At 32.5% G+C, this 19447-nt stretch overlaps 1 protein-coding gene across 1 annotated transcript; it reads right to left on the minus strand.

Annotated features, from left to right (window-relative positions):
* Nucleotides 1-11749: 11749 nt before the first annotated feature.
* LOC142525389 (transcription factor HY5) lies at nucleotides 11750-14975 on the minus strand. The gene is made up of 4 exons (XM_075629671.1): nucleotides 14700-14975; nucleotides 14083-14257; nucleotides 13773-13929; nucleotides 11750-12018 (listed from the first exon to the last, which is right to left on the minus strand). Exons 1-4 carry the CDS (start codon nucleotides 14794-14796, stop codon nucleotides 11971-11973), a joined length of 477 nt encoding a protein of 158 aa, XP_075485786.1. The 5' UTR covers nucleotides 14797-14975; the 3' UTR covers nucleotides 11750-11970.
* Nucleotides 14976-19447: the final 4472 nt, after the last annotated feature.

Below are 19447 nucleotides of genomic sequence, written 5' to 3' on the forward strand. Positions count from 1 at the left end.
TATTAATTATTTTTTTATAAATAAATTATTATATCATAAAATTGATTTACCGAGAAAAATTAAATTTTTATAAATATTTTTTATGTCCAATCTTTAGATTTGTCATTACTATATTAGTGATAGGTGTGCTTAGCCTAATAAAGAAAATTTTAAATTTATTTATAATTCTTTTAAAACATTTATTTATTATCAATGTGTGGAATTTGTCTAATTTTAAATCGAAGTTAAATTTATGATAACTAATCATTTTATGGTTTTTTTTTTCACTTACGGCCATTGTTACGTTAATTTTTTATTTTATTTTTTTTGCTAAAAGCTTATTTGGGTAAACTCATCTAAAATATTTCATTTTTTTTTGCTTATAGATACTTTAACCATTTGTAAAATCTATTATTAAATTAAGTTATTGAAGCTTTTGGAAAAAATAAATTCTGAAAAAACAAGAGCGCAAAGAGTAAGATATCGAAAAAAATAGTGAAGACAAATAGTTAAAAAAATATTTTAGAATAAAACTTATATAACTTGATAAATAATTTAATATAATCTTAGTTGTTTTGATATATCATAAGTTATTTACGGCATTCTAAGTTCTACGCTTTGTGATAATAAATAACATCTATCTTGGTGTAAATAGGAAAATACAAAAAAAAAATTATGATATCGTTTCACGTGTCAATTTTGTGAGAGATATCTCACATGACCCAAACTATGAAAAGTACTATTTTTTATGTCAAGTGGAGTTAGATGGACCAATAATGACATGCATTAATTGAGCAGAATTTTCAGATGAAAAGCAGTGGATTTTTCGACAGCCTTGTTGACAAATGAAGGAAACACATTTTCCCATGAATGAAAACGGGTTTCACAGCAATAAGGGATCTTTTCCACTTGGAGATTTAACTGCGAATCAATCATATCTTCAAACATCCTTTTAATCTTGTTATTCTATGCTATTTACATTTTGTTATGTCACTTGAGGATCTGCACCACTCAAACTTATCAGTGTTTACTAGCTTAGTCAGAACATCATTTATGTTATCGTTTGTATGGGTCTTTTGCATATCCATACTTCATTCTTCTAATACTTCTTGAACAAAATGAAACTGTACTTTAATATGTTTAGTCCTGGAGTGAAAGGTCGGATTCTTTGCAATGTGCAAGGCAATCTGACTGCTACAAAACAAATGAACTTGTTCGAACAAAACTTTTATGTTATGGTTTAAAGCAACGACTCTCCACAAGCTCAAGATGCTTAATGCACATAAAATTTCAGTTTTGAAGCCAAAGGTCAAGCCTCAACCATCTCAACCGCCTCTCTGTTGAAGGTAAAGAAGGAAAAAGGAGAAGAGATGGCTCCAGCCAAGAAGTCTAAGGCTGTAACAGGGAAAATCATTCTAGTTCCCAAGCCAAAAAGTAAGAGAAAGTTAATCACGTATGAAAGTGATTCTGATAAAGTATTTCTTTCACATGTCAAGAAGCTCATATCAACAAACACGAAACCAATTTCTACCCAAAGCAAGCTTGCACCTCTGCATGTTGAAAAGACAAAAGAGAATAGAGGAGAGAAAAGGGCTGAAGCGAAGCAAAATGAACTGACCAAAGCTGATATCAAGGTAACTACTGCTAAAACAACTGGAAAAGAAGTTTATGCTAAGACTGTAGAGAATTCACTCTGGTTAGAATAGATGATCCCCTCCAAATAGTTGTTTCACCCACCATTCTACCAACAACACGAGCAAAAGGATGTAGTTATTAGAGATCCCATTGAGTATAACAGATCTGGACTGGTCTCAAAATATACTTCCAAAGGGATAGAAGGGAAAGACAGGGAGAATATAGGGGAAGCTGAGAAGTTCGTACCCATGTCTGCTATACAAACTCAAATCGACCTCATGGACGAGGTAAATGAAAGTGTAGATACCAAAACTTAATTCTACGATGAATGATATCAGTTTCGAACAGTCACTTTTGCAAGGAAACTGGAAAATAAAGTAACGTTGTAGAAATTAATTTCTCTTGAAAAGACTATCTTGAAGACTATTAAAGTAATAACAATGGCTCACGCTATGGAGAGAAATGATTACTTCTTTGATCTTATGAGAACTAAAAAGATGACATTGATCTGTGATGAACTGAAGAAAAATTATAGTCCTATATGCTCAACTGCTCATGACGACAGAGCAACTTTCACTCAGTTGGACAAAAATTTGAATTCTCTTCGAATTAAGGTGACGTTCTGGGAAATGAATCAACAATTATACATTCCAGTGGATCACAGGAGCAAGAAATCCAACATGGACTTCATCAAAGAAAAATCTGTACAAGAGAAAAAGTCTAAGAGGAACAAAATGCGAAAGGACTCTTTAGATCAAGTGTTAAAGGAAGATACTGAACAAGAATCAAGCAAAGTTGGACCCTCAACAGTTCAGTTAAGCAAATTTTGGACCAAACAGAACCTTCAATCACTAAAGCGCTAGAAGGTCAGAAGTCAACTGAACCAGTTAAGGAGATATCTCTTGTTAATGTTGATGAGATCTTGAAAACAGCTATTTAGGCCATTGAAGAGGTCCATGATGAAGAGATTGAGATGACTGTTTCATCAAAAATGGAAACTGAGGAACAAATTGCACAAGTAACTAAAATTTTGAAGTCAATAGAAATTCAAATTCCTTCATTTAAAGTTTCTGAAACATTTTTCATGTTTGCATCTTTTAAGAATTAGATGGCTCCGAACCCTCCAATAGTTGAAGAGTTAGTTGCAGTAGCGAATTAAATGGTAATTCAGGAAACTGAAACTGAAGTAGTTGACACAATTGAGCTAGTTGATGTTGCTGGACCGAGCAACCAATTGATCATCTTTCCCGATCCCATTGCGCATATCATTGTTGAATCATCATAATTGGAGATGGGAGATGATATTCCAATGGACACCATCCTCTCAAATATGACCAGTATAAACACTCTTTTGTCACAAGTCAAGATAGGTCAGAAACTGAATGATACTGATATTAAAAACTTCAAAGAAAAAGTGGTCAAGGATCTCAAAAATCAATCCAAAGATGTCACTCCTTGTTCATCCAACTAGACTCCATGAGAATGAATCGCACTTCAACGTCACAAATATCAAGCGCTCATGTTTCTCTCACTTAGAAGATGAATCTAGTTCATGATAATTTTAATTCCAAGATTAATTCAGTTCACACTCAACTTTCAGCTAAGTTAGACATTATGTCAGCTCATATAACTTCAGTTGTGTACATTATGAAAATATATCTCTAACGTTGACAAAAAAAAAAAGGAAAGAAAAATCTGAAAAGTCTAAAGCTAAATCTATTACAAAGAAAACTGATAAGAAGAGTTGAGACAAGAAACAATATATAGTTGATATTGTTTATCAGATTTATCAAAAACCATAGGAACAATTTATTTCAGTTTATCAGTTTCAAAAACTCGGTTTATTATAATTCCTTCTCATAATTTATTATTGCCTAAATTGGACGTATTGATTAATTTTGTCAAACACTGAAAAATGTGAAATTGTTGGAACACGATTTTTATGTATTTTGTTAACAAATAATTAAGGCAAAACTGATCTAAGATAAGTTGAATTCCAAATCAAATGGAAATGATCTAAGATAAACTGAACTCCAAACCAAACAGAGCCACTAAGCTACACTGATTTACATAAAATGGACTAATCAAAGCAAAACTGACTTAGACCTAAACTGAAATGTATCTCAACTCTCTTATAAGTTATCATCATTCAGTATTAAGGATATCAATTTATACCAGATTGCTAAACTGATTTTTGGATAAGTTTTTCCATATCTTGCTCACATAGCCAGAATCAACCGCATACATTTTGTATGGATGTCGTAAATGATAACATTGATAAAAGATCTACATTATATGGAACATATCATTTTTGAAGTTTGAGACCGTTGCAATTCGAAATCTATAAATAGATATTGAAATCAGTTGAGAAGAGGTTACCAAGTTAACGAAATTATCAAGTTTCAAGAACACTTGCCAAGTTTCAAAGTTAAAGCAAAACCGTTCACACACTAATACACAATTTATAAAGTATTGTATCTAATTTAGGTTTATTAAAGTTCTAAGAATTCTTTGTAATTCATTGTATTCGAGAACAATTCGTATACTATTTCTTCGTTCATTTGAGTAGACTAGGAGTTTCAATTTTGACAGTATTAAGTCCAAACTGAACTAGATTTTTCCAAATTGCTTGTAAAGATCAATGCCTTCCAGTGTAAGTCTTCCTAAAAAGAAGAAGGGGTGATGTAGGAACCTAAGTTCTTCGAACAGTTAGAAACAATACATTTTATTTTGAGTTTGCCATTCAATTTACTTAGTCAAGTCATTATTTGAAGTGTTCTAATATGTCAGTTTAGCTTCTTTCCATTCTAATATGTCAGTTTGGCTTCTTTCCATTCTAATATGTCAGTTTGGCTTCTTTTCACACATATTTTGTTAGCCAACTGAGATTGACAATCAAGAATATGAAGTTCAGTTTCGAACTAGACTGAATACCTTTTGATAAAATAATTTTAGGAAGTGTTTATTCAACCCCGTCCTTTCTAAACACTTCAACCAATCATGTCATAACCTTTTCTTGTTTGTGTCTGAACTCTTCTAATAACATTTTAGTCCATATTGTCTCCTTTAAAAATCGAGTAGTTGTCTTATATTCTGCCTCTGTTGTAAAAAATACCACAGCTGTTTCCAGTTTTGCAACCTAGCTTAATGCTCCCCTGCAAGTGTAAACACATAACCAGAAGTAGAATTTCTCTATCAAGATGACTTGCATAATCTGAATTGACATAGGACCTGAGTGTAAAATCTGATCCCCCATAACATAATACAACATTTGTGGTATCCTTAATGTATCTAAGGAAATTCTTAACAGTACTCTAATGCTCTTGTACAGAATTCTCCATTTACCAACTAACTGCTCCCACTGCTTGAGCAATGTTCAGACTTGTACAGATAATGAAGAACATCAAACTTCTCACTGCTGATGTATATGGTACTCAAGACATCTCAATCATCTCTGTTTCACTGTTAGGACATATCTTAGAGGACAAATTGAAGTTAACATGAAGAGGGGTTGAAATTGGCTTACTATCATGTTGAAACATTGGAAGATTTCTTCAAATAATTTTTATAGGAAAGTCAAATCTTGTTGTTACTACTTTTTTGGTGAAATTGCATCCCTAGAATCTTTTTTGTTAACAAGTCCTTAATATCAATTTTTTAGCTAATCGTGCCTTCAATTCTTGGACCTGATATTTGTTAGGGTCTGTTACCATTATGTCGTCCACATACAACAACAAAATGATATACTCATCAACAGATCTCTTGAAATATGTACAGGGATCTATACTGAGTTTGTTGTATCCAAAGCTCGTGATATAGGAATCAAATCTCTTGTACTAACACCTAGGCACCTATTTGAGGCAACATAGAGATTTGTTCAACCTGCAAACCAAGTTCTGTTTGTCTTTTTCTACAAACCTTTAAGATGAAACATATAGATTTATTCTTTAAGATCTCCATGAAGAAATGTCATTTTCACATCTAGCTGTGCTAGATGTAGGTCAAACATTGTACACAATGCCAACATTTCTCTTATAGTTATAAGCCGAACCACATGAAAAAATATCTTATTGAAGTCAATACTTCTTTCAAAGCATACTATTTTACCACCATTCTAGCACGATGCCGATCCAATTGGTTACTGCCATCACATTTGATCATATAGACCTATATGTTACCAATTGATTTCCTCCCACATGGAAACCCGATGGCTTGCCATCCTTTGTTAATAGACAATATGCAATATTTATTTCAGTGATATAAGAAAGTCAACCTGATAGTCTTCTGTCTCGAGTTGACTGTCACTCCTTGGAAACCTTAGACTCAACATGTGTTTATTACTCGTGCTCGGGTACTGTTTACAAGAAATTTGATCTTCTTCTATCCTACTTTCTACATGAAATATAGTAGTTTCGGTATTCAGCGTGTCTTCGTATTCTTTTACTTTATCTTCTTCGAAGATAATATTTCTGCCGATGATAAGTTGTGAACAATAGGATCCCACAAGCGACACACCTTTACTCCATCATCATAACCCAAGAAGATACACTTTCTGGATTTTGAATCAAATTTCAATCTTTCTTAATCATTTTACATAACATACACATGACTTCCAAATATACGTAAATAAGAATAATCAGTCTGCTTCCCCAGTCCACGTTTTCATCGGAGTCTTCAGATCAATGGACACTAATGGAAAACGATTGATGATATAACAACTAGTCTTGACTGCTTCTGCTCAAAATGACTTGGCTAGACTCACAATCCTCAACGTTGCTCTTGTTCTGTCAAACAATGTCAAGTTCATCAACTCCATTATGTTGAGGTGTGTAAGCCTTCATGAAAATTTTTTTGATGCTCTCATTTTGGCAAAATACATCAAATTCGTTACTAATTTATTCTCTTCCATTGTGAGTTCTCAAACACTTGATTTTCATTTCAAAATCAAGATCAACCCGCACTTTAAAATCTTTTAAGATAGGAAAAACATCCAATTTCTTCTTGATTGGATGTACCCAGCATCTCCTAGAGAAATTTTTAATGAACGAGGAAAAGTATCTCACTCCTCTTAGGGATAAACCATGTGCTTGAAAAACATTCGAATGAATCAGCTCCAATATACTTTTACTTTTGGCAGTGAAAGTGTCAAACTTTATCTGTGCTGTTTATTGGTAACCAATGCTCACAAAAAGGTAGAGACACTTTTGTAAGATCTGACAGCAACTTCTGCTCTGAGAGAATTTTCAATTCTCGTGCTGAATATGCCAGAGCTTTTTATGTCATAATATTGTTAATTCTTTTCATATACCAATCGAATGCAACCATTAGTTTTGCCTCTTTGTGCGTTTATCCAAAAAATACATTCAGGTTTGCAACAACTTTTCTGACTTCATAATCACAAGCGCACCGCGCCCTTCACAATTTTCATGATCTTGTTCTCGATACAAGTTTTGTACGGGATTTCATCCAATTGCCCTAAGGACAAAATATTCTTCGTCGGCCCCTTCACATGTCATACCACCTGTATGGTGCGAATGGTATCATCAAATATTTTTATTTTGATGGTGCAGAACCTAATGATTTCCAAGGCATGATCATTTTTCATGAATACAGATCCCCAGAGACTGGTTCATACTGATCGAATCATTCTCTTCGAGAAGTCATGTGTCGAGTCTCTCTTGAATCCATAATCTATTTGTCACAAATTTTTTTTTTCTATTTTTTGCAATTGTAGCTGATTCGCTGAATAATATTTCACCACTACTTGAAGCATTAACCATATCTTCTTGAGAACCCCTTTCAATACTTGTATGCTCTTTTTTGAAGTGTCATTTACCGCAATATTTAAAGCAATAAATATTTTTTCTTCTTACTTTTCGACTTTGATATACCTCTCTTTTGGCTCCCACTAGAGTAACATTCCATAAATCTTCATCACCGATAAAGACTTTGCGTGCTTCGAAGTTATCAAACTATCTTCTTTATTCTTGCGCTGACTTTTTTCTCTGAGAACCGTTGTTAGGACATCGCCGAATTTTATAAATCTCATAAGGATATTGTTGGCTAAGTTGATCATATGAATCTGATAGACTTTGAAGTAGAAGCTCCGCACATTTATTTTCCTCTATTTTATGTCGGATAGAGGTGAGTTGGGCAAATAGAGTATTTAGTGTGTTGGTATGATCGGTCATCAATGAAAAGTCCGCTATCTGAAGAGTACAAAGTTTTATCTTTAGGAAAATCTTTTTGTGTAGTGACTTGAACTCGTACATTTTTTTCCAGAGTATCCCAAATATCTTTTGTCTTTACATATCAGAGATACTTGATAGTACTTTGTATGATATGACCAAGTGTAAATTGACAACAACATTATCGTTAACTCATTCCACTTTTCGTCGTCCGTCATTTTCCTCGGTTTATCTTCAATAGTCGCTAAACAATTCTCTTTTCTTAAAACTGTTTGTGTCTTAATTTTTCACAACATAAATTTTTCTCATTGAACTTTGTTATCTCGTACATGACCGCCAATATTTTTACAATAATTTACTAGACTTGACAAAATAATCTTGTCTTAATAAAAAATCTCAAAAAAATCTTTTATGATATGGAAGATCAGTCAAAGCTGCAACAATACAGCATACTTAGATTTTTAAGAGATTTTAAACAAAGGCTCTGATATCACTTGTTGGTCCCATGTGATGTACTTTGAGACACAAATATGAAAATACAATATAAAATTGGACACCAAGATTTACGTAGAAAACTCCTAAAAACTATTAGGTAAAAACCACAGGAAAAATTTAAAAAAAAATTCATTATAATATTTTATGTTGTACAACTAATCACTGTATTTCCAAAGATAACACACTCTCTTAATACGAGATAACAAACATTTTACAAATATTATAGTCGAATTATTTTCTTCTTATTCGTGGTTTTTACCCTATTATTTTTAGTGGTTTTTCACGTAAATCTCTAATTTTATACTTTATTTTTCATATTTGTATATCAAGATGCCGCACTGGGACCAATTTAAAAACATTATTTTTACTCTAAATATAGATCAGATAAGCTCGTCTCACAGAAAACTTACTCATAAAAAAGACATTTTGTACCAGACGATCAAATTATCTACATCCAAGGGAGTTAGTTCACTATCTAAGGATGAACAAAGCATCGGAACCGTTGGGTTTACGTAGTTTTTTTCTTTTTTCGTTTTAATGAATTTGTTATTTTTGGTAGAAGAAGAAGTAAATCATATATTCCAACCCATGAGTGGCTGTGGACGCTGTCCTTTGGCTGTTGCCGGTCACCCTCCCTCCACAAAGCTGTTGGCTGACTCTATTTATTCTTCTCTAAAATTCCCCTGTTTTTCCCAATTCATTCCCATATAATACATACTTTATAATTCATATATATTGTAAAAAAAATAATATTTTTTCATGAATTTGGTCGAATCAGAAATCCGTCTAACAAAATTGACACGTGAGACGTCTCACAACTTTTGTGTAAGAGTATTATACAATCTCTCTCATCTCTTTTTTTTTTAAAAAAAAAATTATACAATATCTCTATGTTTATGTTTGAAGTGCTAAAAAAATTAATTTGAGTATAAATCTTTTATGAAATATTATCAAAATATTAAATTTCCATTTGAAAAAAAAGTTTTTTATATTCTCATTTTTTAATCGAAAAAAAGATTGAGATTGCAATATTTTTCAATATATAGTATGCATAAAAACGAGTCAATATCCTCCTTTTTTTGGTTAGGAAGTCACACTCAATGTAGAAACATTTTGAGTACTAATAATTGTCATTTTGGATTATTTAGTCTTAAATGTATGAATATGAAACTTGTCGGTGTTTGGTTGAACATATTTTATTTTGTCGTCCTCAACTCTACTTGACTCTAGAGTTGTATTATTATTATAATAATAACATTTTTATATCTTGTCAGTATCATTGATACTTTTTCTAGTATTTTCGAAGGAAATCATTTAGTTATTATTAAATTGTCCATGAAATAATAATATTTTAGGAAAATTATCACCCACATGGAAAGCCTAACACACGGTTTTGAAGGAGGACTATAGACTTTGAGCGATACCAACTCCATTGTGAAAATCCGCCACACGGAAGAGAAAAGCAGGAGTCGAGGAGGTAAGCTAAGAGCTCGGGATTCTTATATTTGTTGGGATTTAAGGGGGTCTTATTCTGAAATGTTGTTTTGATTAATTTGATTCTCGACCTTTTTTTATGATTGATTATATTATAATTTTTCTTGGAATCATTAAAGTGTAGCTAACTTTCATCATATTTTCATATTGCGAGTGAGTTCGAAAGAATAGTTGCAATATTAATGAATAATATAGTCCGTGAATTTAAAATTTGTATATATATATATGAAATTGAATACATGTTGATAGTCATAATCTAATAGGTCGAGAGTTAAGAGATTACAAGAATTGTTCATGCAGTCACATTTGAAAAATAATTGATGCAATTTAATTATTTCATTTTGTTGACTTAGTTTTGCATAGTCTGAAAAAGTATGTTAATAAATTAGAGAATCATGTCGTAACTGTCGAGATTAATTATTTGAAATAAACCAGGGATAGGTAATCATCTGCTTTAAGATTTTATTTACTTGATTTTGTTGTCCTATTGCATTATATTTGTCTTTATAATTTTAGTAGATAAATCCACTTCAAATAGTACATTTAGCTAAAGTTTAATTTATGAAAAATAATAATTGTGAAATATAGTTTCAATTAGATGATATCCATATTTTGTATACTATCTAATAAATTGACTCGTGAACTTGCCATTTTTTGAGCAACAAAGTTAAATTTATTTTGGGATTTTTCAGTGCAAGAAAAACTCGATCATGCAGAACCAATAAAATCATCGCGGTTGGTCAGCTACCTCTGACCCGATTCAGAGTTTGACTTATGATGTTGATTTGTAGATCATTCTCTTATTTTCGTAACACATACTAAATCATTTTATTTGAACAACCAAGCTCAGAAATATGACCGAAATACCAGAACAGGTCAGATGGAATTGATTGTTGTTTTCGTTTCCATCAACTCGATCTTGCGACTAATATTTCACCTAGAGTACGTTCGAACCAACTGAGCTGTTGTGAAATGTGATTCATAGAAAATTAAGTTTTCTAATCAGTAGTTTTGGATCTTGGTCAATTGCATCATTGAGCTATGAGATATCATCAAAACACTTCAACTCGCCAGAAATTAAATTGTGCTGAAATATATTTCAGCAACATTTCACTTCTAGTTCGATACCTATCAATTGCATACTTAATGAAATATGCTTGCAACACAATAACAAGTTTTGTTGTCATCAAAATCAATATTTTTAGCATTCCGTAACCCAACAAAGGGCGACAATTTTCTCGTAAATTCAAGGTCCGTGAGAAAAACCTGAAACGAGGCGGGTTTGAGGACTAATTTTGGGTTTGGGGATTTTTTTGAATCCTCGAAATAATTCGGGTTGGATACGAGTTTATATCTTTATCCTCGAACCGCCTCGATGATGATGATGATGATGATGATAATAATAATAATAATAATAAGTTTGGGTTAGCGGGATTCTCGGAACCCGCCCCTATTCCCGCCCCATTATTATTTTTGAAGTGAGGTTAAGGACGATGACGAGGATTTTATCCCCTCGAGGTTCCTCGAACCCGAAAGAAACTGAGATGAGGACGAGGATACTATTCATGGGTGGGGATGAGGATGATAATCCCGTTGACATCCCTGTAATTATAGGATTAAAGACCTCATATATTTCTAAAAAGGGAAAAACCGAGATGAAAACTAAATTAGTAAATCACGTGATTGGGGATGACATTATTGGAAACTATTCATTTTGTTTAAAAGATAACAGTTGGAAAAATAGGTGTAATTACAGACTATGTGGAAGCTTTTTATGATCGATCAAGTTCTTTTTCTGAAATATGATCGATCAAGTTCTATGCACATACAAGCTATCCTATCATCCATTTATTTTATTTTTGCGTTTAATGTGGAAATTGAGTTATTATTTCTCCTATTTTGTTATTAATTCATCCACAAAGCTGAGGAAAAAAAAACATTTTTCAGAGATTTCATGATAAATCACATAAGAAATATATAATAAATATTAGAGAAAATTTGGATCATAGCATTCCAAGTCAACAAAAACAAGCAAAATAAACCACATGCCTAAATCATTTCCCCTACCATATTCATATCCATCGTCATGATTCATCTCTCTTCCATCTTGACACTACTCTAAAATCATCAACCAATTTAGTGGTGTGCGATTTCTTTTCTTGAAGCTCTGAAGAACATTCTACTTTCTGCCCTCCTGGGAGCCTGCTGCGGTTGTATTCTTAAGTATCTGCAGTCAAAAAAGTTAAGATCGAAAGTTAACGTATATATGTATACCCGTTGACATGTCGTCACATGTAGTCATCAATACAACATGTTATAGACATCGATCAACAATACAAAGTTACCATTTCATAAGATCAGACTCCCATATGAGATTGAGCCAGCCAATCGCTGGATTCAAATCAAGTTCTAACGGTCAAGTTCGAGAGCAAAGGTGCCATGTTAATCCTACCACAAACCATCATTTCATGACAAATAAAACCCAGTACCTTGCTTCAGGAATGAATGGACTCTAAAAATTTTTTTGAGCAAACAAATATCTTTTCTTCAAACATCCATCCTTGATCACAAAATTCTATCAAGGAAAGTGAACCCTCGAAATACAAGTGAGTTCATTGTAGTAATCAGGAAATGCTTTAAACGAGGAGAAAAAAACCTTCAAGAAATACATCCTCTTCCTCAAAGTTCACCCATGATTGTTGATGGAGGCCAACACTTTTGAGGTGTTATACTCGGAAATTAAGAAAACGTGAAATTGCTTAGTATAGCTGAACTCTCAAATTTAAAAATAATAGGAGTTGAGTGTCACTAATAGTTTCATGTGATAATCTTACAAGAATTCAAAGCACGGATGTTCGAAGAGAGTAACATAAAAATCATCTAAGGTTGCGCTTGGATTGAAGTATTTGATTTGGAAAGAGATATTTGATTTGTGGAAGGATTTGAGTAACTGATTTCAACTACACCCATCTTGAATGTATTTGAATTATATCAGAATTACTAATGGAAATTTCATAACTTGAATTTTGTATATCCAAGCAAGTCATGAAATTTGAAATCAATGAATTTGAAATCATCATCTCAAATGCATCAATCCAAACACAACCTAAGGTAATAATCTCCCTGGATAAAATAACTCTATCATCTACATAAACGAAGCAAGAGAGGTTACCCAGTACCATCCTAGCTATCAGTTGAAAAATGTAGAAAGACAAAAAATATATCATAAAGTCCACCACAAAGTAGATACAAATCTTAGCATCACAGCTTACATTTCTTCGATGACAGCTATGATTGTCATGTTATATTATTCATGCTTCTGTGGACAAAATCACATGTAAGCATGCAATGATCCTGATTTTCTACAAAAAATTGCGGTGTGACTATACAGTTAGAGAAACTCTTAAACTTTCGGTTATTTTGAACTATTAAAGGTGTTCTCATTCGACATGATGAAAGGGACAAAAAGAAAAAGAGCCATCATCGCATTAGTGTTAATAAGGCTCATTTTCACAATATACATTTGATGCAGAGTCTAGAGTGGGCCATCATGGGCATCAAGGTGTAGGGATGTTATGATCAAGTATGAGCTTTACAAAAAATTGTAGAGTGTCGAATAAGTTTGGGAGATCCTTCCACCTACATTACTGGTTATTTAGGTTTGGGTACTGTTCTCGAGCTCAAGGATTAACACAGTACTCATGAAGTCTTGACACAACATCGAGTAACTACGAAAGGAAAAAGTACAATCAAGTGAATCTAGAAAACATCCCTTCTTACTCCAAGCAATCATATAAAAGCACATGTAAACTACAAGCAACCTATATTTTACAACCATAATGATTCTAACAGAGAATCGGTGAAGATACTCACGAGGGGGAACCACACTGTAACAAAAATCAAGCAGCAACAGCCAACACTTACATTATTTATCACAAGAATTTCAGAACATTATGGTGAGCAACTAAATGAAAGATTAACCTGTCTAAGCATTTGGTTCTCATTTTGCAAAGTGGAAAGCCTTTCTTCTAGCTCAGCATTCTTAGTCTCCAACTCTTTAACCCTTCCCTCCAAATCAATCAAGTATGCCTTCTTCCTCTCCCTTGCTTGCTGAGCTGATACTCTGTTCCTCAACAACCTATGAGAATCAAGCAAAATCACAAAAGGCAATCATATCCTTACTAACAATCAATAATAACAAAACTCAAAGCGGGCTTCAAATATTTTAGCGGGAGATCAGTGATGATGGGGCAGGATGTGAGCGGATAAGGATAGGCCTAAATAAACTGACCTTTTTAACCTCTTGTTCTCTTTGTCAGCTGGACTTCTTCCTCTCCTTCTTGAACCGCTTGTTGATTGCTGAACCGGTCCGCCAACTGAACCACCATCACGACCGGAAGCCATCATACCAACTGCCTCGCCACCCATTTCCGGCACTCTTCTTATTTCATCATCGCTCTCCATTCCTTCATGAAGTTCCACAAAATATTTACAGACCGTACAATATACAAGAAATAAAAAATCATCTCTTTGCAGCGCCAGTTTCTCAAATATTACGATCATTACAGTTTTCGAATTCTCAGAACCAGAATAAGAATTAGTCTTAATCCCTCCTAAAACCAGAAGAACAACATATCTAAAAACTAACGATTCTGCACGCATTACACATCTATACATAAATAAGTGCAAACTTAGAAATCGAGATGACATCCACACAAGAGTAACAATTTTTCAAGACAATCCAGCTCATGATCTGCAGTCAGCCAATGGGTAGACTCAAACGTACAAAACTTCCTCCCCAAATTGCAAGAAAGAATAAAAGACGCAATCTTAACAAGTGGGTTATCCGATATAAAGATTTTAGAACCAGTAAAAACGGGATTCTAAAGAGAAAATATGATCAAGAACCTTCTTTGACTTCAACATTAAGAGCAGAGCTAGAAGATCTCTCGCTACTCGAAGGCAATGAGTTAGCCGCAATGGAACTGGTAGCTTGCTCCTGCATCTCCCTGGCCTCACAGCAAAATACTGAGCCAAATAATATTAAAAAAAAAGGTAAAAAAGAAGAAGAAAGAATTTAGAGAGAGAAACCCAAATGTCGTAGAGAGAGAAAGGCAGAGAATTTAGAAAAAGAGATATTTAGGTGTCAGAGCGAAAAGAGCGGGACTTCAATGTTTCCAATAAGAACACAGATAGAAGAAGATGAGAAGCGGGATGATGCTACAGTGACCGTTGGATTCGTTTTGATCGAACGGATGTGAAGGCAGTAGCGTGGAAGCATTCTGAGCCATAACGTGTTGGATTAATCAAAGGCGAATTGGTTGGCACCGTGGATTAATATGAGCCATTGGATTCATGTGTGATCGGACCGTAGAGGCTGAGGTAGAATTTGGGACCATAAAAAAAAGTGTTCCTAGTTGTCTCCAATTAATTGTCGACTTCCCCTACATATATACTCATTACTATTTAAATGTAAATTAAGCACATGCGATAATATGCAGGGTGACATTCGGGCACGGGTTTCTGATATACGATCCCGAACTATGTAAGTCTCGTAAATTTGAGACGGTCTCTTGTGAGATAGTTTCACGAATCTTTATCTGTGAGACATGTCAATAATACCGATATTCAGAATAAAAATAATATTCTTAGCATAAAAAGTAATATTTTTTCTTTGATGATCCAAATAAGAGATCTGTCTCACAAAATACGATTCGTGAGACCGTCATTCCTACTTTGATAACTTCACATTCGGGTACGGGTACCGATATCCGATCCCCGACATGAAAGTGGAAACAAGTGGAACTAGTTCCATTTTAAAATTTTAAAATTGAGCTTTAGTAAATCATTTCTAATACGTGATCTACCTTCTATTTTGTTTGATCGATTTAAGATTAAAACAAAGTAAATGTTATTTACACTCCAAATAATAGAATAAAACTTGTTTGAGATGGTCTCACGGGTAGTATTTTGTGAGATGGATCTCTTATTTGGATCATCCATGAAAAAGTATTACTTTTTATGCTAAGAGTATTGCTTTTTATTGTGAATATCGATAGGATTGACCCGTCTCACAAATAAAGATTTGTGAGACTGTCTCACAAAAAACCAATTCTTATCAAATTAGTCAGTTGTTAGATAAATTTTGCCGTTATATTTACTTTTCTTATATTATGAAATCTTGATTTATCTCGAAAAATTTTTAAATACAAAAATTCTTGTACATCCACAATTAAAAATATTATTTACAAAAAATAATTAATAATTTAATTTTTTGCATATTTTTTTATATATAAAATAATAAAAAAATTATCTTAAGGTTTAGTAAAGGTAAATTTTTTAGTTAACATTTTTTTTTACAAATATATGAAATTATTGTGATACATAAAATTATGGAAATAAATGTTATTAATCTACACAAAAATAAAAAATATATATTTATTCTATATTAATTAGAACTTTAAATAATGTTGTATAAAATTATAATGTATTGTAAATGTTATAATTTCTAAATAATTTAAATTTTAACATGTTTAAATATACAAATATACAACATGTTAATTGTTTTCCAACTAAAATAAAATATATTCAAATTTATAATAAATTTTAAAATTAATTTTTTATTATGATAAAAAAAGTTATTGTAAAAATTTAATTATAATAATCAAAATAGCAAAATTAAATATTTAAAATATGTACAACATATATATTTATTTTAAAACATTGATATATTTGGAATATTTAATTTTTTTAAAAATAAAGAATCAAAATAAATTTAAAAATATATTAAAATACTAAGTTATTTATATCAAATTACACAAAACAAAATCCAGCTTAAATTGGTTCAATCAACTATTCAGTTGTACAAAAATTTAATATGTATTTAAAATTATAATAGTTAAATAACAAGTTTATTATTATTATTATTATTATTGTTATTATTATTATATAAGACAATAGTTGATAAATTTTGAAAATTAATTTAGGGAATGTAATGTTGACAAATAGTGTTGATTGCGTTGCTAACAATATTGATTTTGATTATAGAAAAACTTGTTATTATGTTTTTAACATATTTATTCAATTGTGTAGTTGTAAGATATCAAGTTAAGAGATTTGACAAACTGGAACTCGAATAAAGTCAAGCTAAAAATCTGGCGAGGTTAAGTGTCTCGATTATATCTCACAAATCAGTTATCCAAATGACTAGCAGTCAAAATGATTAAAAAGCCAACTCAATTCTCTAGAAATGATATCTCAGATCGGTCAAGTGAATTTGGACGCTATCGAGTATCGAGGCGAAATGGTGGTTGAAATATACGTACGGAAAAACATCCTTGAGTCGGACTGCTCGATAAACCATCACTGATATTTTAGCCATATTGCTCAGCTCGATTTTCGAATGAAACAATGCATACATTGGAAATATAAGACAATGATCTACAAATTATCTTCAAATGTCAAAATCTGAAACGAAACTTAAAAAGCCGGTAAAAATCGTGATGAAGCTGCTGGTTTGCAACACGGATACAACTTCTGACACATGAGTAGTGTCGGCATTTAGAGCATATCGCTCTCGAATGAACTCGAAAATGAGTGATTCTTAATTCTATAGAAATGTAAGAGAAAGGGCTACAACTTAAATGTTTATCACCTTTCCCAGAATAAAAAAATCGAGAGTTATAACAACAGGATCTGACCGCATACATTCAACCATTTTGCTCATCCAACCGGTTAGATGTTCAACCGTTTTGCTATCCAACCGTTTCATATAACCGGTTTGCTCATCCAACCGTTTCATTCATTCAACCGTTTAGCTTTTGGAGCCGGACCACATCGGCAACTTGACAGAAAGTTAAATATGACTGTTGCAATTTCAGAAACAGTACAGACATTTTTCAACGGTCATATTCTCATATCTAACGTACATATTACTTATGGAGGCTATATATACAACATCTTAAAGATCAAATAGAAACTTTTGAATGATATTTAAAGCATGGACAACTATGAGAAGAAATTAGTGAAAATGAGAGCAAACCCAAGAAAGAAAGTCTTAAAAGATATATTAACTTAGTGAGAGTTTTTCTCCTTATGTATGAGAATACATTTGAGAGTATATAAACTGTAATAGATTAATTTTCTCACACATACAATCATTCACATACACAAGAGAGATGAGTTTCAAGTTCACTCAAGTGATAGTCATCACACAAAGACATTAAAAATTTTGTTAAGTAGTTTGACATAAAAGACGTTAAACATTATACAGATTCTGATGTAGTGGTCTATAATCGAGAATATGCTAAGGATTTCGATTATACAAGAGATAAGTCTTTAAGTCAAAATGGATTTGTACAAAAAGTTGTATAAATCAAAATCATCTAATTAAATTTTCCGACAGTAGAAAAAGAAAAAAAGAAAAATTGTAGAATGGTTTGACCTTCGAACTGTTATAAGCAAATTCATGCATCTTTCTTTCATTGCATTTATTTGTTGTACCCGTTTTTGGATGGAATTTTTAGAATAGTTATTTTAAATATCCACTGCTTGGTTTCCAAATCCAACTTGATTTTATTTCTTGGTGTTCAATTTATTTTTTAAACATTTCAAGAACAAGCTGTTGAAGCTCAAACTTTTAAAAAAAAATTTAAAAAAATTTGTTCACCTCCGTCTAAACTTTAACCATATCCTAACAAATAGTTAGATGAAATAGTAAGTTAAAATTTGGTTAACAAATTATGGACTGCGAATAACATTATCCTTAGAATAAACTGTAAAAATAACTTAATTACCAATAACTTTCTTGTGAAACGGTCTCACAGATTTACATCCGTGAGACGATCACCTGGTTCATATCTAAAATGAAAAACAATATGTTTTTTCATAGATCGGACCGGATAAGAGAGTCATATAAAAAGTTGACACAAATCCAATCACGCAGGATACCATTTTTATAGCTAATTAATATACCAAAAAAAGACAACAGAAATTTATGCCTTATACTTCGAGTTTTTTTTTTAAATGTATTTAAAGGTAATAAAAACTCACTTGGCGTGTTCTCCAGACTTGAGAGGTTTTCCAAAGACCTCTGCAAATAAAACTTTTCTAACAAATTTAGGCAATCTTGGATTTGTAATTGGAGCGGATACACTACGGTTGTAATGCGGTGCTGCTGCCTTTAAACTGCCTCGATCCACCAGAGTCGCACCACCACTGAGACTATGACAGTGCCTTAGTTCACCCAACTTCCCTTCTCTCTGCACAAATTTATAAAATCCACCTGCTAGCTCATCATCATCCCACACTAATCCTGACGAACCTTGCCTTCTAAATGATCTCGCAGACCTCTTCAAACTAGCCATCTTAACTATAATATGTTGAATTGTTGGTTTCAATTTGAAATATATATTGCCGACAGGGACCAAAATACACATGTTTCCAAGCTAAAGAACAACAAAAAAGGCCAGAATATGGCATCAAAGCTTTTGACTGCGTCAGAGTAGTAGGTGCAATATAAGAATATTGTTTTTGCATAATAAATGGTGGGGTCAAAGTGGTAGAGTGGTCTTGTCTTGATTCTCATAAAGTATAAAATTTAATTCTTAGTTTTCTGCCAAATTAAAGATCATGGTTTGGTTGCTGTTCCCTAAAAA

The sequence above is a fragment of the Primulina tabacum genome, chromosome 14 (assembly GCF_025594145.1).
Source record: "Primulina tabacum isolate GXHZ01 chromosome 14, ASM2559414v2, whole genome shotgun sequence".
In the NCBI taxonomy this organism is placed as follows: Eukaryota; Viridiplantae; Streptophyta; class Magnoliopsida; order Lamiales; family Gesneriaceae; genus Primulina; species Primulina tabacum.